Source organism: Sminthopsis crassicaudata, chromosome 2 (assembly GCF_048593235.1).
Source record: "Sminthopsis crassicaudata isolate SCR6 chromosome 2, ASM4859323v1, whole genome shotgun sequence".
NCBI classification, from domain to species: Eukaryota; Metazoa; Chordata; class Mammalia; order Dasyuromorphia; family Dasyuridae; genus Sminthopsis; species Sminthopsis crassicaudata.
Window position 1 is genome coordinate 230528055 of NC_133618.1, and position 27119 is coordinate 230555173.

General features: G+C 35.0%; 1 protein-coding gene across 1 annotated transcript; it reads right to left on the bottom strand.

Moving 5' to 3' along the window:
* On the bottom strand, positions 1 to 27119 carry YWHAB (tyrosine 3-monooxygenase/tryptophan 5-monooxygenase activation protein beta). The gene is made up of 6 exons (XM_074288511.1): positions 26895 to 27119; positions 10505 to 10807; positions 7166 to 7289; positions 3956 to 4119; positions 2929 to 3024; positions 1 to 1950 (listed from the first exon to the last, which is right to left on the bottom strand). The coding sequence occupies exons 2-6, from the start codon at positions 10802 to 10804 to the stop codon at positions 1894 to 1896; spliced, it is 741 nt and encodes a 246-aa protein (XP_074144612.1). The 5' UTR covers positions 10805 to 10807; positions 26895 to 27119; the 3' UTR covers positions 1 to 1893.

Consider the following 27119-nt stretch of genomic DNA (forward strand, 5'->3'; position numbering starts at 1 on the left):
TTTAACTGATAAAATTTTTTATTTCACTTTTGAATTCTTGTACACTCTTCCTGATTATTCCATGTAAGGTGAAACTAGAACTGTTTAAAAGACAGACACAAATCTAGTACATCAATAACCAGGGATTTTGTTTTTGCTATACTATTTTCACAACCACGTATGTGCTACGCAATATACCCATCACAGAAGCAAACGTTAGGCAGAATACTGGTCAGTAAAAACAAAGCAAAAAGAGCTACCAGATATACAGACAGGCTCGGTTCCACATTCACTACTGCGTTGATCAAGCGCCAAGGACTAACTGCACAATGGTTCAGCGGGGGGAGAAGGGGAGTGTTTTTGTGAATTTTTCTTTTTTTTTTTTCTTTTTTTTTTTTTTAATCAGTGCATGAATTTTACTTGTTTTAGCAGACAATGGACAAACAGATGGTATTGACAGCTCAGTGGAATGTTAAGGTGGCGAGACGGTGCTGTGAGACGATAGGCCTGGATGCTTGGAGTCCTTTCCTGTGCATGGTTCATGCAACATTCTGAAATTACAGGGTCTCATTTGGGCACGCCTGATGTCAGGTACTAACAAGTATGTTAGGGCTGCATTCCAGGAGGAAATAATGGGAACGGTTACCTACTGACTTAAGTCAGATACTGGATATGACTTAAGAGCAGCATATTTCAAAGAACTGGAGGAAGACTGAATGGTGGCACCTGCAGTTCTGGCCTGTCCACAAGTCCTGGAAAATTCCCCTACCCCTACCCCCTCCCCCCACCCATATATTCACAAAAAGTAAAGCAAAAATATACAAAAGGACAGAATTCACAAAGAAAAAAAGAGATAGGTAAGAAGAGACCGAAAGAAAGAAATCTAGGAAGGAAATAATTACACTAATAAGTGGAGAGGACAGTGTGGATAGAATGGCTGGAGGCCACATTTTTAGTTCTAAATTGGGAATACCCTAAAGTTTTTTTTATTTTAAATTTTCCTAGAGAAAGGCAATCTTGTAAGTACACAATTCTTAAAGGTAATATCCAGCAAACAAATAAGGCCATTCATAAAATATGTATCTTTTCTTGCTTCAACTCACTTGTCACAATGAAAGGATGATTCCACTATTTAAGCATAAAGTTGCAAATTGGAAACTCATTGCTGCAGGAAAGAGGTTTTGTCACATCTAGCTGCTGAGAGGTCCTTCCAATTCAGAAATTTTGTAATTCTATGATTCTAGGTTATATGTGCATTGGACCTTATTTAGCTTCAAAATCCAGGTGACTGTCTCAATGGAATTTGGAGGTCATGGGTCAACCTTCCCCAGAAGAGAAGGAAACTTAATAGTGACTTTCACTAGTTCTGGATTGTAAACAGCCCAAAGTGATGGATGCAATCACTTTTTTAGTTGTCAATGAGCTGAAATACTACCAGATGGGTGTTTTATTCCTTGTCCCAGTGTCACAATATAATCTCTATAACTTTCTGTACAACTTTACAACAGAATTGTACTTTGACTATTTGGATATCTGATTAAACTTTCAAAAAAGTTACACATAATTCAGGTCTATTTTTTTTTTCTACCATAAAGAAAGAGTTCTGCTAAGTTACAAAACCCCATAATCACAGTGTTCAGTTGTAAAAAAAAAAAAAAGAGAGAAAGAGAGAAAGAGAAAGAGAAACACTCAGTAATCCTAACTGTCAATATTAATTAGAATCAAACTCCAGAATGCCATCGTTATTTGTTTTTACCAATCTCAGTTTTTGATACAAACACCAACTGTTCACCCTACAGACTGTTTTTGCTATGCTGAGGTTGTGAAAAGTTGACGTACGATTCTTTGTCGCACAAAGGGATATATGTGTAGGGTACAGAGTGATATTGAACAGACAGTGGAGCATGATAGCCATTAGTTCTCTCCCTCACCAGCATCCCCTTCATCACCCTGGTTTTCTGATGTCCATAACTGTAAGAAGAAAAAAGAAAGCATTCACTTATGCAATTAGCCTGAATTCATGGCTCTCTACAATGCTAGTTCTAACCTACTTTTCCTAATATTATCTTCTGCTAGTCCCCACCTCCACACACTACAAATTATAGTCTCTTGAATATGCCCTCATTCATTCCTATTTCCACACCTTTCTGCTTTCTTTCTCTTCTCTTTCACCTAAAATGCCCTTCCCTACCGATCTATTTCTTGATCTAAAATCATTGTTCAAAATCTAAACACCAATTACTTTATGAAGTTTTTCCTTGATTCTTTTCCTCCCTTACCCAGAAATAATTTTTCTTATTTGATCTTGTAGCATACTTTACTTATGCAACAGCCATATTCTTAATTTGTATTATGTCTGCACATTTCTTTTTTCTCTAATAGACAGCAAACTCCTTGAAGCAAGGAGCATATCTTATTTATGTTTTTTTGTTTCTGTTATTTTTTTATATGTACTGTATTTATTTATATTTTACATTTTATTTATAATAGTATCTAGCACAGTATATTGAACAGTATTTTACAACAGTTTGATAAATAAATGAGCCACATAACATACTATTTACTTGTAAGTGAGTGTAAATATAAAAGTTTTAGTTAGGAAATGTATAGACCTGGAAAATTGTATAAAGGGATCTATCTGAGAGACAAATGAACTTCTACACAATCATTTGTTAGAATGCATTACCCAAAATGTCAACAAACAACAAAATGCTAATGTAATGTGGGGAAAATAAACAAATAAATAAATATGTGTATATATATATATATATATATATATATATATATATATATATATATATATATATATATATTTTTTTTTTTTTTCCGTAGGATTCCAGCTTCTAGAAAAAATGATGATAAACTCACAAGAAGTGGCATCAATTATCTGAGGGTAGTTCCCAAGCAGAGTAGGGATGAGATAGATAATCAAAGAGCTGTGCTACTTACAGTGAGATTGTCCCTGAGTAACTGCATGATCAGAGTACTATCTTTGTAAGATTCTTCATTCAGTGTATCCAGTTCAGCTATAGCTTCATCAAAGGCCTAAAACAAACTACAAGGATTTAGCAGAGAATTCCTTGGCACTCATTCTCTTAAATCAATTTTTCCCTTTAGCCAAAACAATAAAGAAAACAGTTCTCCATTTCACTCTTACATTCTGGTAACACAGCCTATGATCCAGCTTAGCAAATTTCAGCTTATGAACATTTACAATAATCATTCCTCTAAAGATAAAGACACCTCTAAATGACAAAATGCCAAATGAGAACATTAAGAGCTTCTTGTTTGCAGGCCAATAAGAAGCACTGCCATCATGTGTTCTTTGCTAGGTCCACTAGATTTCTGAGTTATACAAAATGTTTTTGATTTATTTGACAATCTAATGCTCAAAAACATGGATAGAAAGTGCAATGAAGTTAAAATCTTTGAAATGTTGAATGGAGAAGGAACAACAGGTTATAAAATCCACTACTCCTAAAACTAATTCAAAATTGAGCTACAAAACACTTTTTAAGATTTCATTTTAATTCCAAGTTTCATTTAGAAAAGTTCTAAAATAGCAGTGTATTTTTGAAAGAACATGGAAAAAGCAATTAGGTTATTTAAAGATCAAAGTGAGGATATAAAAACTACTTAGATGAGCACAATTTGACTTCAGGTCTTGATATAATGAAGATCATGCTCTAGGCCCAATAACCAGGGGAGAAAAAATCCAAGTTGTTCCATTCCACCCCAATATTCCCAAATAACTCTAGATGAGAAAATGAAGAGAAGGGGATTCAATGATATGTTTACAAGACTCAGTTCTTACATTGTGGGCATTTCTTCCCCAAAGGAGTGGTTTTCACAGAAGACTATCTATGGAGTAGCTCAAAAATAAGTTTCAGATAGGAAAAAAAAATATATATAAAACAATCCTTTCTGTTGGTCGGTGACCTATTCTACTGGGAGACACAAAAAAGGGTCCACTCACCGTTTTTGCCAAACTGCAAGCTTTCTCGGGTGAATTTAGTATCTCATAGTAAAAGACAGAGAAATTGAGAGCCAAGCCAAGTCGAATTGGGTGTGTGGGCTGCATTTCTTTCTTACTAATTTCAAATGCTTCTTGGTAAGCCTGTTGAGAGTTTGATACTGTGGCTAGGAAAGATTAAAGAAAAAATTTTAAGCTTCATTCATTCATAGGTTAAAAGCATTATAACAAGTTCTCACACAGTCTGATAATATTTTGTCAAAACTAATTTAGCCAAGTGGATAACATGTTTTTCCCTCAAGTGTAGCTAGATCAGTGACATCTACCATAGTCTGGTGCTGATAAAACTGATTATACTAGTAAGTCTAGGGCTTCCCCTACTACATGTTCCTTTCAAAAAGACAGTAGACTGGTGGGTCCACAATGAGCTAAGTTATACAGTCATGAGATAAACTTTGGGTCATTTCTGGAAAAGTAATCCAGAAAGGTAAAGAGAGAAAGACTCACTGGCTTCCAACAGCACAAAGTATGACTGAGGATCAACAACCAGATAATCTACCCAGTTTTATTCCTTTGAAAACACCAAAAGCAACAAAACAAGCAACGCAGCTCCATCTCTCCACCAAAATCAAGTAAAGATAACTCTTCAGCCAATACACACCCATCAAATCTGGTATTCTTTGTGTTTTTTTTTTTTTTTTTTGGGGGGGAAGCTGTCAATTAACTTTTAGCCCAAGATTAAAGTTTGATGATAACTTCAGTTAACCCTAACCTTGGCAAAAAATCAGGTTATTTTGGACCTTTGGGTCACTGCAGTTTCTGGTTTCCAATGGCCAAAAAACATCCAACAAGACAGACCTACTGCATTTCTTCAGTGTGTCCAGTACAGTTGCAAGGCTCTTATACTACGGTTACTATTGCTGCTTTGTTAACAATGATGCTTTTCTATATGGCTAAGTACCTGGACTCATTCTGGACATTAGCATTTCAGTTCCTTAGGGAGCTTTCTCAGCCATTGGGGGGGTATGGGGTGAGGGTCGAACAATCACTTCTATCTTCCTTTTTGAGTATTTCTGAATAGGGGATTCAAGAAAACTTAAATTGTAGCTTTTCCTTTAATGTAATTTTTCAAAAGATGGAATCAAATTTCCTAGGTCAGAGATGACAAGTTTTTGCTAAATGCTTTTAAACATTTTCTTGTCAAACTAGTTAACAGATATTCTATCTGTAAATAAATGTTATGTTTTCAGAACATTAATTTGTATATATATAAAACATATATATATATGTATGTGTATATATATGTATGTATGTGTATATATATATATATATATATATATAAAGACAACTATTTAAATCCTGTAGTTTACTACACACATACATACAAACACATGTAGAGGCTATAGAAACAATAGTTTCTCACAGGTCCAACTTAATATTAATAGCAGTAATATCTACTATTTATATAGTACTTTAAAGCTTATAGATCAATTTACAGGTCGTCACTTGAGCCTCTTAATAGTACCATAAAGTGTTATCTATCATTATATTTTATAGATTAAGAAAGTGAGGCTGAGAGAGCTTAAATGACTTGACCAGGGTCATATAAACTAATAAATGTCTGAAACAAAATTCATATTAAGGTTTTCCTAATTCCAAGTCCAACATTATTCTTTGGGTCATCTAGCTGCAGCTGGAAAGTCACATCCCTGAATAGGATATCATCATATACACAACTTCCCTGATGTGGACCTCAATATCATTTTTGATAGGCCCTTGGGCAATTGGGGTTAAGTGACTTGTCCAGGGTCACACAGCTAGAAAGTATTAAGTATTTACACTCTATCCACTGAACCATCTAGCTGCCCCAATAATCGTTTATATTAAATATCAATCCTGAAAATTTTAACCAACTTTTTGTTTTAAGTTTGGTGGATTGTATTTAAACAGTTCAAGTATGTTTCCTGATTTTGAGATACTAAGTGCTATTGCATAATTGTCATTCCACTGAATGTGTCCAACAGTCCCATGAAACTGACAATATATATATATACCACCCTCAAATAGCTTCAGGTGCTAGGATTTAAAGAGAATTTGTTATTATCCCCCCCCAAAAAAAGATTTAATTTTGAAATTTGATGGATCATTGTTCACATCACATATAAAGACAGAAGCAAATGAATTAACTTTAGTTAGCTAACATGGAGTCTGATCTAGTGAATTAAGATTGTGGTATCACCACCAGTTAAAAATAGATCAGGCCACATCTTAGCCATCACAGATGCTTTCAAACTATCAAAAACAAACAAACAAAAAACAACAACAAAAAATACCTTGCCAGATTCAAACTTCATTTCTAAAAGAGATATATCCAAGTATTCAAGGGAAAGATTTTCTGAAAGTAGTATTACTAAATTAAATTTTAACTGCTGAAATTATGGTATAAATATAATAAAATGTTATTTTATTAACAAATTATTAAATAGATTATTTCAGGGAAACCTAAAAAAATTTATATGAAATGAAAAAATAAAATAAAATAAAGTGAGCAGAGCCAGGAGAACAATTTATACAATAATCCACCATAAAGCCAAACAATTTTGAAAGATTTAAGAACTCTGATCAACACAATGTCCAACTACCATTCCAATGGGTCAAAGGATCGGTGCATATATTTTTAACCCCGTTTTACAATGAGAAAACTGAAACTTAGACATTTTTGACTTGCCTAAGGTCAAATGACAAATAAAGGCAAAGAAAATATCTAAATTCTAGTCTCTCTTGACTCTAAGTCCAATATTTTCCCCACTAAAGCAAATTCTATTTAAGTATGTATATAAGTTTTTACTTGCATATTGTTTTTACAATGCATAAATTTCCTTTCATTCCTTTCCCCACTCCAAAGAGCCATCTCTTATAATGAAGAATCAAAGGGAAAAAAATGAGCAAAATCAGTACATTAAAAAAAAAAAAAAAAAATATATATATATATATATATATATATATATATATATATATATATATATATATATATATATATATAAAAAACTATATTCCTTATTCTACACCTAGGACCCTTCCCTCCCCGCCAAAATTTCTGTAAGCAAATATATACTTTCTCTTAAAACCCAATATAATTTAAACTAAGTCCCAAGATAAAGATATTAAATATTCAAAGTAGCTTCAATCTTGGTTATTTAAAACATTACTTACTTTGTTTATTGTCTCCAGATGCTACCTCAGAAAGATATCTGAAGTAATCACCTTTCATCTTTAAGTAGAAGACCTTACTTTCTGGTTGTGTGGCATTGAGAATAAGGTACTTGTCCAAAAGCTCCTGAAAAGAAAACCACATTCAAGATTAAGGATTTAAGGTTTTATTGCGGTTATTTTTAATACAGTTAAGATATTCTTAAGTAACAAATTACTTCTTGTTATAGTCATGTTTGGCCATTTATTTTAAAGATACACTTTTTGGACAAAACACAGTCAAGAGCTCTATTAATTAGGAATACCATAGAAAGAATTCATGTACCAAGCAAGGGATTTATCAACCTAAAAAAGGATCTCTAGAATCCCTTCCAACTATGAATGTTTTATCCCCTTTTATCCCATGTCATATCAAAACATAATAATAGTACACACTTTCCACTAAAGATAATTTACAAATTTCTTTCAGTATTTCCCTTGCCATCTGAGTATACCTTAAAAGTTCAAGCTTTATAGAAAATGATACTCCTTTCTGGAATATAAGTGCTAAAATTCTCAAGATCAGAGCTGAAACTATAGAGAGGCAAGACAAACAAATCTTCCTTGTACAAAGAAAGTACAACCTAAAAGCAATTAGTTTGGGATAAGTGGCCTGTGTTATAATAAGGTCACAATACCTTAAATGAACAATCATATAAAAAGATATATGATTTTCAAATACAGTAGCAGGGGAAGCCCTTAACTTTCAAGCCTGGCTTAGACAACACAAAATGCCTAATTCAGGTTGTTCAGATGTGACTCTCCTACTTTGAAAGGGAAAAAAAAAAGGAGGGAGGAGCTAAATTGCAAAAGTTTAATAGTAATTTTATGCCCCACATTGAAATACACATGGAAGGCAGGAAAAAGGAATACTAGCTCTCTGACAGCGAAGTTTCATAGTTTCTCAAAAGGAAGTTGGGGTAGAGTTTTCTCCAGGTATATAAACTGGGGCAATTCCCTGAGGTCCTATCTGGCTTGTGATTGGACAATGAGATAGGATTATCAGGAATAATGATGACTTCTTTTCCTTTTCAGGGCTGTCTATAATGTTCATTTGAATCCAATTTCACCCTCAATTCACCCTTTACCAAACATCAACTAGGTTCAAGGAACCAAAATACAGACTACCAAAACAATTCCTGACTTCAAGGAACCTGCCTTACACATAAGTAAATAAAAGGTAAAAAAGGAGAAAAATAGATTATGAAAAACTGCATGTAAGAGGTGGCACTTGAGCTCAGTCAAAATTTTAAGAGACAAAAGTGAGAAAGTGCACATTTCAGGCACATTTCAGTGCACATTTCAATGCTAATGATAGCATTAAGATGGGAGATAGAATGCTGTTTAGTCTGTAGCTTTAAGTTGGTTTAACTGGATCTTAAAGCTTGCAAAAAGGAGTAATAATAATTCTGGAAAAGTGGGTGGAAGCCAGACTACATGAATTCAAACGCCAGACTGAAATATTTTTTATTTTACCCTGGAGGACACAGTGCGCCACTAAAGATTTTTCAAGAATGACATGGGCAGATTTATGTTTTAGGGATATTAATTTGACAGCTACATAGACTGGAGAGAAATAAATTAGAAGGCTATTATAATATTTTAGTTAGGAGGTAATAAAGCCCAAAACTAGGGTAATGGAGAGACTGATAGAGAAAACATGAAGTACAGTTGGAAATGTGGATATTTGAAAGGAAAGCAGTGACTTACACAGAAATGAGAAGTTTAAAGAAGAGTTCAGTAGTAAAAATTATTTGTTTGGGACATTCTGAGTTTTAGACAGTATGGAATATTCCAGTGGAGGTGTCCAGCAGGCAGGCAATGATGTATATATGAATGCAGTTCAGGAAACAGACTGGAGATATATACATAGGTCTGGTAGCCACTTTCATGGGCAAGACTAATGAACCCATGTTAAAATTAGGACCCTTATAAAACTGTTTTCACTGGGTATGTGGGGAAGTATTTGCTTCAGATCTTATGTTTCTGCTAAATACAATAATGCCTATAAGTGAAGAATACTTTTATAGTTATAGAGTAACAAACTATTTGTATATGTGACATATTCTCCTACTGAGCTATAAATACCATGAGGACAGAGAAAATGTCTTATTCAACATTTGTACTAGAAGAAATAATGAGCAGACTGATTTCAGAAAAGCCTAGATTTACATGAACAGATGCTGAATGAATGAGCAGAACCAAGAGAACATTGTACAAGCTTATATGATGATCAACTATGATAGACTTATCTCTTCCAAAACTAAGATTCAAGAAATTCCAATAGACGTGGGATGGAAAATGCCATCCACATCCAAAGAAAGAACTACAGAAACTGAAAGTGTATCAGAGCATACTATTTTCACCATTTTTGTTTGATTTTTCTTTCTCATGGTTTTTCTTTTTTATTCTGATTTTTCTTTTACAGCATGACTAATATGGAAATATATTTTAAATGACGGTACTTGCATAACCTATATCAGATTGCTTGCTGTCTTGGGGCGGAGAGAGGAAAGAGATAAAGAAAAAAAAATTTGGAATTCAAAATCTTACAAAAAAGGGTGTTGAAAAATTTTTGGAAAAAATTTTTAAAAGAATGTCTTATGCATCTTTCTATCTCTTGGAATGACTAGCACACAGTAGATAACAAAATATTGGAACAGCTGCTCAATTACCTATACCAAAAGGGTAGACACAGACAAACCCTTTAAGTAGGCTGTTCCTCAGATCATTTTTATGTGGCTTTGGAATGCTTTTTTTGCATTTCAACTTCTCACTCCATCCTGGAGTGATATAATATTGGTTATTTTTTTCTCTCTCAATTCCTACCTATTTGCTTTAACTCTTTATTGAGGAGAAAAAACTGATGGTGAAAGACTGCTTTTTCTCATGGGTAAGCCTAAGGTAGGAAGAAAAAAAAAGATCCTAAAGTATAAAATCAAATATTCACTATAAAGTAAACATTACAGGGAAAAAGATAAGGTTACACACTTTGCTGCAAATGCATCTATAGGTTTCTAATATAATCAGAAACATATCTAATTAGAAACTAGATCATTACCAGCATAGACAGAATAATTTAACTGAAATAACAATGGATTTTAGAATCAGAAGATGCGGGTTTAAGTTCTAGCTCTTATTTACTAGCTATATGACTATGACTACTAAGCCTTAAAAACTCAGTTTTCTCCTTTGTAAAATGGAGACAATAAACCTTCTACTACCTACCCTAGTTTTGTTGTGAGATAAAACACTCTATAAGCTTTTAAAATCTATATAGATGTTAAACATTATTATTATTACCAGAACATCATTGCAGATATCCTGCAATTCTGCTTCGATTTTCTCACGGTACTCTCTGCCCATCTGCTGCTTCTTCTCACTTCTCTCTGTCTTCTGCTCAATGCTGGAGATTACTCTCCAGGAAGAACGTCGGGCGCCTACCACATTCTTGTAGGCTACTGAGAGGAGGTTCCTCTCTTCATTGGACAGTTCATGCCCTTGTTCAGTGACTGCTTTCATGGCAGCAGCCATGTCATCATAACGTTCCGCCTGTTCAGCGAGTTTCGCTTTCTGCACAAGCTCACTTTTATCCATGGTCATTCCCTAAAGTAAAAAGATAGAAGAATAAATATTAATTGGCTAGATACCATAGGGAACAAACTTGAACACTTCTCAGCTAATACTAGAACTAGAGAGGCCTCGTTTTATAGATCACAGACCAGTAGAGTTGGGAACCTCAGATACAAAATTTTAAGATTAGATGGAAATTTAGAATAAAATCTTGGAGCTCAAAGGAACTTCAGATTTAGTTGAACCTGTTATATTTTATAGAGAAAGACAAAGAAGTGACTCTGCCCAGGGTCACAAAGTCAGTGGCAAAACCAGGATTAGAATCAAAGTTCTGAACACCTATTAAGTGTTTTTCAGGGTCTTTACCACAAATTTTCTCAGATAATGACAAAAGCAAGATAGTAGAACTATCCAAATGTGCATTTCTTTGGAAATTGACCAAATGACATGAGTTTCACTCAACTTGACCCCTTTAGTAATGCTTATTTCTTTCTGAGCTGATTAACTTTAGAGAGAAGACAGATTTTGATCTAAGTGTATACAAAGTGAAGAGTATGATGATAAACTTAAATATATTTATTACACCTAGATATGGTTTCATCTGACTGTAAACAAAGGTATGGTGACAAAAGTTTTCAAATAGCATATCTTTTTGTAATTTTTTAACCACATTTTAATACTGACAAGTATTATGGCATAGTGAAAACAGTACTGGATTAGGAATCAGAATTAAATTATGACTGTACCATTTACCAATCCATGTGACAACATCCAAGTTACTAATCCAATCTAGGTCTCAGTTCCTCAAGTATAAAATAGACCCACATGGATATTCTATTTAACCTTAAATCTTAAATTTAATCAGAGAAGAAATTCTGTAGGTAATATCTCTATTATAAAATGCTCAGCTTAGTGTTATCCTATACTTTGTAATCCCAATTCAGTTGTATACCCAAAATAGGTCTCAACCTTTACCCAAGCTGATTCCATTTATATCTATAGTCACTATATACAAAAATGGCAACTTCACAATATATCGAGTATTGTGCAATGATTCAACAAACACTTTTTAGAATCTACTATATGCCAAGCACTGAACATACAAAAACAAAAATTAAATATTCCCCAACCTCAGGGAGTTTACAAAGTACTTGCTCCACAATCAGCCCATGAGATAGGCTACACAATCACTCAAGACCAATCTTTTTTTTTTTTTTTCTTTATTAAAGCTTTTTATTTTTCTTTCTTTTTTTTTTTTCTTTTCTTTTTCTGAGCTGGGGTTAAGTGACTTGCCCAGGTCACACAGCTAGGAAGTGTTAAGTGTCAGACCAAATTTGAACTCGGGCCCTCCTGAATTCAAGGCTGGTGCTCTATCCACTGCACTACCTAGCTGCCCCAAAGCTTTTTATTTTTCAAAACATATGCATGGACAATTCTTCAACATTAGTCCTTGCAAAACCTTGTGTTCCAATTATTCCCTCCCTTCTCTTATGCCCTTTCCTAGATGGCAAGTAGTCCAATATGTTAAACACAGTAGAAATATATGTTAAATTCAATATATGCACACATATTTATACAATTATCTTGCCATTCAAATCAAAAAGGGGGGAAAAAGAAAAGCAAAATAAAATGCAAACAGACAAAAAAAAAAAAAAAAGAGTGAAAATGCTATGTTGTAGTCCATACTCAGTTCCCATAGTTCTCTCTCTGGGTGTAGAGGGCTCTCTTTATCACTAAACAATTGGAACTGGTTTGAATCATCTCAGTGAAGATGAGCTACATCCATCAGAATTGATCATTGTATAATCTGTTGCTGTGTACAATGATCTCCTGGTTCTGCTCATTTCACTTAGCATCAGTTCATGTAAGTCTCTCCAGATCTCTCTCAAATCATCCTGCTGATTGTTTTTTTGCAGAATAATATTCCATAACATTCATATATCATAAGACCAATCTTTTACAGATAAGCAAAGTGAAGTTCATAGTTTAAATAAATAATTTATTTGGTCAAAAAATGAAGAGTAAAACTAGGACTGTAAGAAAGGTCTTCTAACCTTCACATCTTGTGTTCTTCCCACTACACAAAGTTGACTCTTGCCAATTTTACATGAAGTATATCTTCATATCAACTATAGAGTATGAGTTCCCTAATGGTAAGGACTATTATTCCCTTTCTTGATATCCCTGGCACTTAGCATAATACTTAGTATGTAGGTTTAAACATATCAAAATATATAGCATTTAATACATATCTGCTGCCTTGATCTGCTAAATTTTTTAACCCTACACTATGGCTTAAAAGATTGGAGTTAGAAAAGGTCTAAACTTGAATCCTGATTCTAATAACTATATGGAAAAATAATCTCTTTGAGCCTAATTCCTCATTTGTAAAGTGGGACTAATATCTCACTGAGATAGTTTACTAACCAAATGACAACATATAAAGCACTTTAAAACTTAAGACTGATATGCAAATATCATCTTTGTAAAAATTCTTTCCTATTCTAGCACAAAGCACTCTATATATACTACTACTATTCTGTGCTACAACTAAATCAAAGGTTTTCTTCCAACATGTAGACCACTGACTTAAAGGATGCTTGTATGCCTAGATCTCAAATCAAACAGGTGAAGATGTTATCAGATTTTAAAAAAATTATCTCACTTCTGTCTGCCTCCCTCTCATCATGTCCCTTAAGAGGGACACAACACAGCTTGAGTCAGAGAAAGAGTTAAAACCCTAGGTAAAATGTCAAATAAGACTGAATCCCATATTTCAGAGCAAGAAATATTTTTGAAATTATCTCATCCAATAGTCTCAAAATATGGTCCAGGTATCCCCTGAGAGTCTCTGATACTCTTTCAGGAGGTCAGTAAGATCAAAGCTATTTTCATCATAATGTTGAGATGTTCTAATTTCTAATATGGTAAATATTGATAGTTATAATCCATATTAGCAGAAGGTCTTTGGAGATCCTCAATTATTTTTAAGAGGGAGTTTTAGAACTAAAAAAGTTTGAGAACTGCCTTCATTTTATTTTTAAAACTTTTATTTTTAAAATTTAAATTAACCACTTAACTGCCAACTTCTGCCCAGGACCTTTTCCTCAAAATAAAGTATTTAAGTCAAACCAATAAATATAGAAGCAGCATCTGACAGTGTATTTCACATTTTATATCCACAGAATTTCCTTTCCCTTAGGCTATATACACATTTTTACTAAGATAGAGGTGAGGGTAGTTATTACAATTATTCAGGTCAGGGCAGCTAGGTGGCGCAGTGGATAGAGCACCAGCCTTGAATTCAGGAGGACCCAAGTTCAAATGTGGTCTCAGACACTTAACACTTCCTAGCTGTGTGACCACCCTGGGCAAGTCACTTAACCCCAGCCTCAGGAGGAAAAAAAAAATTGTTGAGGTCAACTGTCTTTTATTATTGTTTTCATTTACATTACATACATTCATACAATGTTGTCATTGTATATTCTATGCTAGTTCTCCTTATTTTATCCTCCAGTGACTTACATTAACCTTCCCATGTTTTTCTGCATTCCTTCCATTCATCATGGGGGTTCATAATATTCCCTTACATTCAATGCCCCCTAGTGGACAGACACTTTAAATCCAAGATTCTTTTTTCTACCACTACAAATTTCATCATAAATATTTTGGTAGAAAGGACATTTAAAAATCTACTTGAGAAACACTCCAGCAGCGCAAGCCCCTCACTTTATAGAGGTTGAGAAAACTGAAATGACTTGTCCAAGGTCACAGAACTTCATAAACAGCAGAGTTAAGACAAGGTTCTCCTAACACCCAATGTAACGCTAACACTACATATTCTCCTGGAGAATCACAGTTACAAAATTTAGCATCACTATAACATTAAGTTTAAATGATTGTTACTTGCTCCCAAGTAATTTCTAACAATTCAACATTTATTCTCACTGGGCTCTTGAAAGATTTAGACTGCTCTGTCCAGTAGCCAATTATTTATCATAGCACTCATAGCAACAAATAGTATGGGAGAATGAAATTATTTACTATATAATAATTTAAAGAGTAGCTAATATAGTATTTTACATTACTTGCTTTTTTTTCTGAGGAGGAAGAGGAAATCTGCAATTCTATCAATGTCCAGATGTCCTGGTGAGGAAAACCCCTCCCACCAATAGAAATCAGTAATTGATAAAACTATAAGGTTTTATAAACTTATCTGGAACACTAAGAATTTCAAAGACTTGTAGAAGGTCACACAGTCAACATGTATAAAAAAAAAAAAAAAAAAAAAGTTACCTACATCTCACACTCCATATCACAATAGGTCAAAAGGGGTACCTGATAAGTAATACAATAAGTAAATTAGGAGAGCAAGGGATAGTTTGCTTATCAGATCTTTGGAGAAGGGAAGAACTTTATGGTCAAAGAAGAGCTAGAGAACATTATGAAATGCAAAATGGATAAAGTTGACTGTATTAAATTAAAAAGTTTTATACAAATAAAACCAATGCAGCCAAGATTAAAAAGGAAGCAGAAAGCTGGGAAAAAAATTTTATAGACTATCTCTAATAAATAAATGCCTTATTTCTAAAACATATAAAGAACCAGATCAAATTTTAAGAATATTTCACTAAATGACAAATGGTCAAAGGATATGAACAGACAATTAATTTTCAGATGAAAAAATTAAAGCCATCTATAGTTATATGAAAAAAAATGCTCAAAATCACTATTTATTAGAGAAATGCAAATTAAAACAACTCTGAGGAACCACCTCATACCTATGAGATTGGATAAGATGACAGAAAAAGATAATAATAAATGTTAGAGTGGATGTGGGAAAACTGGAACACTAATGCATTATAGGTAGAATTCTAAGATGATCCAACCATTCTGGAGAGCAATTTGGCTATGACCAAAGGACTATGAAACTGTGTATACCCTTTGAACTAGCAGTGCCACTACTAGTTTGTATCCCAACGAAATCAGAGAGAAAAAGACCCACATCTACAAAATTATTTGTAGTAGCTCTTTCTGTGGTAGCAAAGAATTAGAAAATTAATAAATACCCATCAATTGGGGAATTACCTAATAAGTTATGGTATATGAAAATAATGGACTATTATTGTTCTATAAAAATGATGAACAAAATTATTTTAGAAAGGCCTAGAACGATTTATATGAACTGATGCTGAGTGAAACAAGCAAAAACAGGAAAACACTGTAGCACCAGCATATTGTGAAACGATCAACTATGATAAGACTTGGTTCTTCTCAGAGGTTTAGTGATTGAAGACAATCCCAATAAACTTTGTATGGAAAACATCATCTGTATCCAGAGAGAGAACTATGAAGACTGAATGTAGAGCAACATATACTATTTTTATTCTCTTTTTTCTTATAGTTTTCCCTTTTCATTTTCAGTTTTTTATTCAAACATGATTTATATGGAAATATATAAAAAAAATCAATGTACATGTATAAGTAAAAATTGTTTTTACACATAAAAGTCTCTCCCAACCATCCCAAGCTTAATGAGAGGACAATTACTTCAGAAATCACAGCCTGAATGGCAAAAATTTATGGCATTTTCTGCCTCATGGCATTCCACAAACCTCTTTACTTAGTACTGGGATCATTAAGATATTGCCAAGTATCCTGGGTCTAGGAATACTATAGCCTTACAAATCAACACACTTCCTGTTTCATGATTCTTCTACAATACCATACTGTCTCATACTTAAACTCTGGCTGACTTCAAGGTCTTCTATCATCTGGAATCATAGTAATCTAACTCATCTTCTATCATTCTCCAACACATTTTCTTGTAATCAAACAAGCTTCATTACAGTCCCCAAAACATGCCTTGTTCATAATTACTTTCATTTCTTTGCTTATAATTTTCTCTCAAGGAATCCCCCATTACTATTTCAATTCAATGAACATTTGACTATTAGCTATGCGGAAGGAATAATACCTACCCTAAAACCAAGCTTATATTCTTACATGGCACTTTCCCTGACATTTCTTCCACATTCCTCCATATCACTGTCCAATCAATGCTGGACTGTGTACACAGCAAGCGCTTAAGTTCATCAAATAATCTTGTCTCTTTGCACAGAGAAAATGCAGGTTAACTAATGTTCTAGCCATCTGCACATTAAGATAACAATAGAAATCAAGTTTAGAACATTGGGAAAAAAATAGCTTACCATTACCTTAAGCTGACAGAAAACCTTCATTTATGACACCACCACTTTGACATAAGCAACTTGAACTGACAATCTTCTTCAAAATGGATGCCTATGTTGATGATAATCTGTAACTAGGTCTTATTTATCTGTTAAAAAATGAACTTTCAGAGTGTTCCAAATCACTACTGATCGGAGAAATGCAAATTAAGACAACTCTGAGATACCACTACACACCTGTCAGATTGGCTAAAATGACAGGAACAAATAATGATGAATGTTGCAGGGGATGTGGGAAAACTGGGACACTGATACATTGTTGGTGGAGTTGTGAAAGAATCCAGCCATTCTGGAGAGCAATTTGGAACTATGCCCAAAAGGTTGTCAAACTGTGCATACCCTTTGACCCAGCATTGCTGTTATTGGGATTATATCCCAAAGAAACACTAAAGAGTGGAAAGGGACCTGTATGTGCCAAAAAGTTTGTGGCAGCTCTTTTTGTTGTAGCTAGAAACTGGAAGTTGAATGGATGTCCATCAGTTGGAGAATGGTTGGGTAAATTGTGGTATATGAAGGTTATGGAATATTATTGCTCTGTAAGAAATGACCAGCAGGAGGAATACAGAGAGGCTTGGAGAGACTTGAATCAACTGTTGCTGAGTGAAATGAGCAGAACCAGAAGATCACTATACACTTCAACAACAATACTGTATACATCCTCATACATCCTCATCTGATGGAAGTGGAAATCTTCAACATAAAGAAGATCCAACTCACTTCCAGTTGATCAATGATGGACAGAAATAACTACACCCAGAGAAGGAACACTGGGAAGCGAATGTAAATTGTTAGCACTACTGTCTATCTACCCAGGTTACTTATACCTTCGGAAGCTAATAATTAATGTGCAACAAGAAAATGGTATTTACACACATATATTGTATCTAGGTTATATTGTAACACATGTAAAATGTATGGGATTACCTGCCATCGGGGGGAGGGAGTGGAGGGGAGGGGATAATTTGGAAAAATGAATTAAAAAAAAAAAAAAAAAGAAGAAGAACTTTCAGAGAAGATCCAACTCACTTCCAGTTGATCAATGATGGACAGAAACAACTACAACCAGAGAAGGAACACTGGGAAGTGAATGTAGATTGTTAGCACTACTGTCTATCTACCCAGGTTACTTATACCTTGGAATCTAATACTTAAAGTGCAACAAGAAAATGGTATTTACACACATATATTGTATCTAGGTTATATTGTAACACATGTAAAATATATGGGATTGCCTGTCATCAAGGGGAGGGAGTAGAAGGAGGGGATAATCTGGAAAAATGAATACAAGGGATAATGTTATAAAAAAAAATTACTCATGCATATATATTGTCAAAAAAATTATAAATAAAATTAAAAAAAAAAAAAAAAAAAAAAAAAAAAGAACTTTCAGGAGATGACAAGATCGTAATGGTTCATAACCAAGACATTGTTCACTCCTGGGGCTTTGACCCAGGATGTCAATTTAAAAGGCACCAAAAGGGAAGCCCTAATTTGCTTCCTAGAAAATTTTGAAAGGCTCAAGCCTAATCAGTCACTAGGACTGGTACTAATATAAAGCACTCCATTAAGATACCAAAGCAGACAAATATACTCCTTAGACGTAGCAGTCAGTTAAAGCCATTTCCCATATAAGTGGCAATCAGAGATATTTACATATAAGTTTGAGAATATTTGTAGTTAATATATATGTACTTGATGGGCATCTGTTCTGAGCCACTAAATTTGTCAAGTTGAGAGGGTTGGAAAGTACTACAAAAAACTATTAATTGAAATGTTGCTGCAGAAAAACAAATATTCCTGTTTTTAGTGGTATCCTATATGAACACAATAAAATTTCCTTGAAATACAACCTAGTTCAAAGGATAGAGCAAATGAGCCATAAGTTAAATTTCTCCTTTTCCCAACCCTTCACGAGCATGCTATTTTCCTGGCGAGATATAGAACTCAGAACAGAAAATTGTCATATGCAATCCATTTTTCAGAGGCTAAAGAAGAGTCAGCATAGGATGAATGTAAACTATTCTTACCTATAGCCAATACATATGTATTCAGAGGAGTGTGAAAGACACCTGAGGTTGACCAGAAAAAACTTCATCACACAAGAGATAAATCTTGGCAGAGCTCTATGGGATAGGAATGGTATATTAGTTTGGCAGAGTCCAGGAACAGAAAGATCCAAGCATGGACAGTTCCTCCAAGGAAGGAAAAAGGAATTATATATTCAAACAAATCATCCATTATCTTAAACTAAGTACAGATCCAACAAACATCAGAACTGATGAACTTGTGTTTGACTTTTCCTATCTCTATCCATATAACTGGATTATTGGTTGATCCCACTTAACTACCCAAGTGTTTTGTCAATTTGTGGGGTTTTTTGTAGTGTAGTCAGTTAAATAACTTTAGTATAATAATAATTTAGCAGTTTATAGTTGTTTTATAAGCACTAGAACAGAATGAGAGAACAAGTCAGAAGATTAAAAAAAAAGTGAGGGCTGTATGAGAGGAAAGAAAAATTGGTGGACAGTCAAAAATGTTAGATGATCAAGAAGTCAATCTGGTGAAATGATTAAGTAACATAGTAGCTATATATTGTCCTAGTTATCCACAGTATTCTAAAGCAAAGATTACAGAGATGGATGTTAAGATAGTGATGCTATACTACTGCAAAGGGTACAACAAAGTCACAAGAACCATGTGGTTTGTGGGTGTTAGCCAGAAAAAGTTGAAGAGTTTCTGGTTCTTTTGTGTGCTGCTGGGAGAAAATCACTCACTGAAAACACCCACTCTAAAAATTTTTGTGTTCCTTTCCACACGCAAAATTAAGAATCTGATAATGATGGTTACTCCATTCAAATTTCTGAAACATTATTAGAAATAGAAATTAGTCATCTAAAATACAGATCCTAGTGCTATGGGTTTCTCTAACCACATACAATGAACAGTGACAATCTGGAAGTGACAATCCTCAATGGGAAAGAGGTTGTCTCCTAACACTTGTCCCCATTCCATTGAGTAATAAATAGTATTACTAAATGTGTGTTCAATTAGAAAAGTTTAACTTTAAAATAAATAAAAGATAGGGGTTAAATGATATGCCCACTGTCAGAGTCATTGGCATAAATGTCAAACCCAATGTCTTTTGGCATTAGATGTTCTATCTAATAAAGACTATAGGCTGTTTTTAAAAATACCATCTGTAACTAGAGAATAATTTCAGAAATATATTTAAATATGTTAGTCCTAAAAATAGGAGTTTAAAGCATACAAAAACATTTGACAGACTATTAGAGGAGACTTGATCCAAACTCATACATGTATGTCTAAAAAGAGCCTAATAGATTGAAAACCATTCAACAAATACATATTAGTACTGTCTACATGCAAGACATTATGGATACAGATAAAAGCAAAACAGTTCCCGACCTATAACTAGAAGGAACTAGAATTGTACTGAGAAAATAGAACATATATATAGGTAGGTACAAGGAGAAGACAGAAAATAGTAACTGGGGAGAATTGAATTAGACAAAGTTATATGGAAATGATACCTGAAATCCACATTGAAAAAAACTAAGCATTCTAAGAGGTAGAGGTGAGAAAGGAAGGCACTTCAGGAATGGGAGATAATCTATGCAAACTATATGGAAATGGGAGATAGAATGCTGAGTTCTGGAAACTTAGTAAAGCCAGTTTAGGTAGAATGCATAGCAGGCAAAGTTTGGAAACATAGATTGGATTCAGATTGTGGAATGTGTCAAATGCTAGGTTGAAAAAATCTGTTTAATCTAGGAAATGGGAATACAAGAAAGATTTATAAGCAAAAGAATATAGTGGTCACACCTATGTCTTAGTAATATTAATTTAGCAACTATACAGAAGATGAATTAGAGGAAGAGAGAAAGGAGTGAAACCAATTATGAGGCGATTTTGTGAAAAATGATGGTGATATTAACAGAGTAACAACTATGTGAAGAGAAGGGAATGTATGTGAGATTTTGTGGAAGTTGAAATGAAAAGCCTTAGCATCCAGTTAATATGGAGAATGGGCTGCAAACATAATTGTGACTAGGACAATGGCGATATCAACAGAAATGGGAAAATTTAAAGGAGAAACAAGTTTGGTTTAGAGAAGATAATGATTTCTGTTTTAGACATAAGTTTGAGGAGTCATATAATTGACAGATAATTGAATCCATGAAAAGTGATGAGATCCTTTTAAAAGGAAAAAGGGTTTAAGCCAGGTCCTGAAGGACAATCATTCTTAATAAGTGAGAGGTAGATAACAATTCAGCAAAACAAAATAAAAAACAAATCACCACCAACAAAACTAGGGGTAAGCAAAGCCACAGAAGACAATGGAAGAAAGATTATCTGGAGGGGTAATGATCGTTGACATTTATATGGCACTGTAAAGATTACTATGCCTTCACCCACATTTCTCTCATCTATTCCTCCTAACAACTTGGTGAGATAAATATTACAAGTATGATTACCTCTATTTTACAGATAAAGAAAGTGATATACAAAGAGAATAAGAGATTTGCCCATGGTCCCCCTTAAATACACATGTAATTAATTAAATGTCGACTCTTTTCTATTATACTAAACTGCTTCTAAAGTTAAGTTTCTGTTTGTCTTGTCTCTGGCTCTTCACTTTCACATATATGCACATACCTAGTTCCCACGTTTATATGACAATCTAAAGAACAGACAGAAGTGGCACTTTGTCTTTTTTGAAATCCATTCCCATCTTATTTCTATTCCATCTTTCCTTTAGATTTTCAAAAAAAAATTCATGCACTCTTACACATCTATATGCAATATGCATGAATGTTATTCATACATGGATACTTCTGCTAAGTTTTCACAACAAAGATTTAATCCCTAAACCAAAGAAGTATACCCAGACTGGATGACCCATGAAACCCTCCAGAGACTATATGTGTAATCAATTCCAGAGTTTGATCACTGTTAGAAATGAAGTACTGTTTGTTATATGGATCAATTATCAATGGTTATCATAGATCTATTCCAATCCAACTAGCATTTATTAAACATCTGTGTAAAGCTCTATGTATTAAGAGATATAAAGAAGAAAAACAGTCTCTGCCTTCAAGAAGCTTAGATTCTACTGATTCAAATAGAATTTCAAAGTGTCCTTTGTTCCCGATGGAACAGGAACAGGAAATGTTCCTGATGTCTGTTCTTTTTAGTTCAACCTCATTTTAAAGGCAAATTGAAGTCCAAGAAAGAAGTGAATTGACTAAAATTTAATGAGTTGTAGAGCCAACACAAAGAGTTGGATCTGCTGGACTTTCATGACACAAGGCTGCCTCCTACAAAGAAAAAGGCAAAAACAGTTCTTTAGCCTTCAAATGAAAATGAGAATTGAGAATATAACAAAGGATCAATAAATGCTATATACAGTCAAAACATTTTAAGGCGACCCATCTAGGGGCAAACTCTAATACCTAATAACATTCATACCTGCTTTATAGTGTTTTTGAATACCTTTAGCAGATGAAGACATTTCAGAAATAGCCTTCACTATGGAAACTTGGTGGGAAGTGGGAAAAAAAAAAAACACAAAATAAACTATTTAATTAATACAGACTAAAAAAACACAACCACTTACATTATATATAGAAAACTGGCAAGATAAAAAACTAAGTCATCTTCACTGACCTGCAGTCTGCTTGGAATGACTTGTTCTCTGGATGCTAAATAGGTCATTGATCCTTTTCATCTCTTTCCAAGTATTAGAACTAGATATATGTGTCTACATTAAAAAACATTTTAGGAGAAAAATCTGTGAGATTATTGGCTTTTAACACAAAAGTCAGCAAGGGGACAGACAGAAAAAGTAGACTAAAGTACTAAGTACTTCCTTTGAAATGTTAAGTTCACCTCACTTACAAATGAAGGGAACCATCATTTACAATCAAGTTTACAAAGATTATCTATTTTCTAATATAGGTTATTAAATAGATCACATGATAAATAATTAAGCCCCCAAAAATCATTTTTTAGTTCAAATTATTGAAGGTTGCCAACATGGCTAAATTTTTGTGGTCTCTATTGCTTGGGAGAAAATTAGGTAGGAATAAGGTAGAAAGAACAATAGTTTTGTGAGTTAGAAGACTGGAGTTGAAGTCCTGGTTCTATTTATTATGTAACCTAGTACAAATCTCTTAACATAGCTATCCTTTACCATCTAAGGCAGGTAGAGAAGGTTCTTGGCCTAGAATCATGAAGAACTCAGTTCAAATATAACCTCAGATGCTTACTAGTTCTGTGACTCTGGTTAAGTCACTTAACTTTTCTCTGCCTCAACTTCCTTAATAGTAAAGTAGGGATCATAATGGCCCTTATTTCAGAAGGCTGTTGTGAGGATCAAAAAACATATTTATAAGTAGTTAGCACAGTGCTTGAAACACGATAGATAATTAATAAGTGCTTGTTCCTACTTCACTATCTCCAGCTCTAAACTGGATAGAACTAAATAATAATGGATAAAAAGAGCTTTAAGGGTTATTCAGATGTCAATTATGCTTCTAAACATAAATATACTGTTCAAGACCTTGTGGAATAGTGAAGAGTGTTAAGACTAGAAGTCAGGAATACCAATTCTTTTACTAACTACTGTGTGACACTAGGCAAGTCACTTTATCTCACTAAGAGCCTTTTTTAAATAGAAGTGATTTGATGATCGTTAAAATGCCTTACAATTCTTCTTGACAATTCTGAAATTTTCTGACATGTAACAAACATCATTCTTTCTCTGAGGAAAGTAGGGGATAAATTAAATTCTCCCTTAGATAAACAAGTCAATCATTTAGCCTAAGTGAGTCTGTTACAATGCTGATACATCTTAGAACTCAGTATTCTTGGTCCAATGCACTCTCCAATAGATGACATTGCTTATTAGGATGCCTATTCCCAAAGAAATATTTGTGGGAATTTAATATGAGAAAAAGTAATAAGCCAATACAGAAAAACTGAGGCTGAGAGTCCATCCATACCTTTAAATTACAATAGAAAAGAACTGGGGATTTCTGGGGCTAAGAAATTAAGTTACTAGACTGATAAGCCAGGAATTGCCTAAAAATAACTGACATTGTTTTCTGCTTTATTACATATAGTATAGTGCAAAAAGAGAGAAAATTACAGTATTGAAAAACTCACTGTTAATAAATACTGCTCCACCCCCCATTCCTACATACCAGAACCCTTCAGGAATCCCTATGAAAGACAAAGTTCATATGTTCTCCACAGATTTTGTCTTCAGGACTACAATTTTTTGTTTAAGCACAATTCTGAATTTTAACAGAACATACTAAGGACTAAAAAGCATTTGCTGTTTGTTGTGAAGTTACCACATTATGTTTTGAGCTATAGTATTTATCCAAGAGGTTCATTGTCTCATTTAATGAAAAGTGAGTGACTGGACAAATATTATCTACTGATCCAAATCTACTGATTTATCATGAAGATGCTATTTTCTTTACCACTTATGACATTATATGCTAGAAGACAAAGTGATATTCCGAATATTCTGTTCTTTTACAGAACAGATTTTTTTTTTAAAATCCAACAAGTAGAAAAAATGCATTCTTATATCTAATTGCCTAATTGACCACATGACTTGTTGCCTAAATTGAAGATCAAAAAATGGAGTTTCCCTCTAAGTAATATCTGCAATAAGATAATAACTTAGAATTTTTTAAGAATAGACTTGTAATTTCACAGTGTAGAGAACTCCTAGAGAGGAAACTTTTAATCAATGCTGATGATCAACAACTATTCAGCAACTTAACAGTCTTAGAGATTCATGTGGGCAATGAGTTTTTTTTCCCCAGGGTTACACAACTAGTATCAGAAGCTGGACTTGAATCCAGATTTTCCAAATTCAAGCATCAATCTGTCTCAAGAGATAAGGTATTATAAGCAAAAGAAGTATTTTTATATGAAATTCCTGGTTATGCCACTGTGAATGCAACATGTTTACAACTGGGCTGGATCACAACTGTAGGTACAGAAGGTATCTGATATGTCACTTCCATTTTTTATGTCAAGTGACCTGAGTCAGTACTCTGGCAAAGTACTGGAACTCTACTAGCCTGATTATTTAGGAATTTTACCCAGCCTGCTTTGTGGAAGTTGTTCCATATGATATCCCATGCTCTAGTTCTAAAATGGTACCAATAGCCATTACTACTATATAATAGGCCAATTTCAACCATAACCTGGGGAATGACACTTGTTGATAGGAATACTATTATTAAGTATGGTCTAGGCCGAATCACATGTATGAAAAAAAAAAGTTCTGTAAAATGGATCCATGGTGTCTAATCTCACAAGGTGAGCTAAATATTATATATAATCCAGTGTGAACTGGCCTTTCATATCCAGAAGTCAGATTTCATGTCTCAGTTTAAGCCCCCCCAAAACTCACATGGTTTTATCCTCAGCTTTTCCTCTAATACTCTCAGAAGAAATTCAGGAAAAAGGACAAGACCAGAAGGAAATGTTCCAGCTAACAGTGCGGTACATATACTGAAAGGCATCTATAACATAGAGCACAAAATTGAAATTCATATAGATTGACAAGGAAAATCTAACTTTCAGACCCCAGACTGCCATGTATTCATAATATCTATGTAAAGGCATTTTTCATGAAGTTTCACAGATTCGCATGTGTATTCGACTTCTCTGCTTGTGCTCAGCAACTTTCTCTCCGGCTTTCCAGAGTCACAAAATCTGGCCAAATTCCATCCACCCACACAGGGCAAGTCAAATCAGGGTCTGATGCTATCTGTGCTTAACAAAGAGAGTACAAAGAGGGCCAGGAAGAGGAGGAGTGTAGATTTTTACAGGTGGGTTGATAATTCTGCACCACCAACCATTACATATTTCCATTTTCCAAAGGCAATGGCTTTCTGGGGATGAAGAGGAGGGGGCAGAAGAGAAGCTACCCAGTTACACACTCCCCACCGCCCATTGTACAGATTCCAAGTCCAAAATGTGACTGAGCCCTGAATAGAAAGGTGACTGACAGACAAATATACATATATATATATATATATATGTATAGTTTAATTAATATTCCCCAAAGAAAAACGTTCCATTTTCTTTCCTCAATTTTTTTTTTTTTTTTACTGGAAATACATGACTAAATTTCCCGAAAGAGCTGTATTTTCTGAATTCCAATCGTATTTTCTGCTTTGCGTGACATCAAGCGCACTGACAGAGCCCCATAAGCACCGAACGATAAAATGGTTTTACTGCAAAGCGGAGGGTGGGAGCTCATTTCCTCCTGCGCTTCCCAAGGTTAAACCCCTTACTCACCCACGGCGGGCCTAGCTAGAAGCTGGGAATGAAGAAAACACCCCCATTTCAGCGAACAATTAGATTTATTCGGATGCTCACAACGTGGGACGCAGGCAACGCGCTGCAAGCACCCTGACCTCGGGGCCCAGCTGGTCTCTGGGTACCACGCCAGGGTGGGAAGGGGAGGGCCGGGCGGAGGTGGCGTAGGCTGGATGCTGGGGCACTCTGGAGAAAGGGGGAATGATGGATGGGTGGATGGCTAAACAGGAGACGGGGCCAGACGCGGGCCCCCAAAGGGAAAGGAAGGGGAGCGGAGGGCGGCCCTAGCGGGAGGCGCGGGCCCGGGCCGGAAACAGGGAGGGGCCGGCACGGGCCCGGGCAGGGCCGGGACGAAGGAGTCGGACTCTGCAGAGTCCAGGACGGGCCGCGCGCCCCCGGATGACCCCGCCCGTCCGCCCGCCGGGGGTGGGGGTGGGGGGGTGACCGGCCTTCCCGAGGGGAGTTACAGGCTGGGCCTCCAGGGGCCCCGCACTCACCGTGCAGCGGGCGGCGCGACAACAACACACTTCCCGGCGAGACTTTGAGAGCTGCGACCGCTTCCCTCCCCGAACCTCTCCGCAGGCAGCTACAGCAGCAGCGGCTGTTCCCCTGGGGTGCGGCAACGGCTACGGCGGCAGCGGCTGCTCCACTTCCGCTCCGGTCGCCGCTTCCGCTCTGAGGGAAATTTTGTCCCGCCTCCTCCCCTCCTCTCCCTTCCTCCC

Excerpts from the sequence above, each read along its gene's own strand:
- YWHAB (XM_074288511.1), bottom strand. The coding sequence starts at position 10,804 with ATGACCATGGATAAAAGTGAGCTTGTGCAGAAAGCGAAACTCGCTGAA. Across the intron at positions 7,290-10,504 it reads ATATCTGCAATGATGTTCTG|GAGCTTTTGGACAAGTACCT; the intron begins GTAATAATAATA and ends TTTTCTTTTCAG. Across the intron at positions 3,025-3,955 it reads CTTGCAGTTTGGCAAAAACG|GCCTTTGATGAAGCTATAGC; the intron begins GTGAGTGGACCC and ends AGTTTGTTTTAG.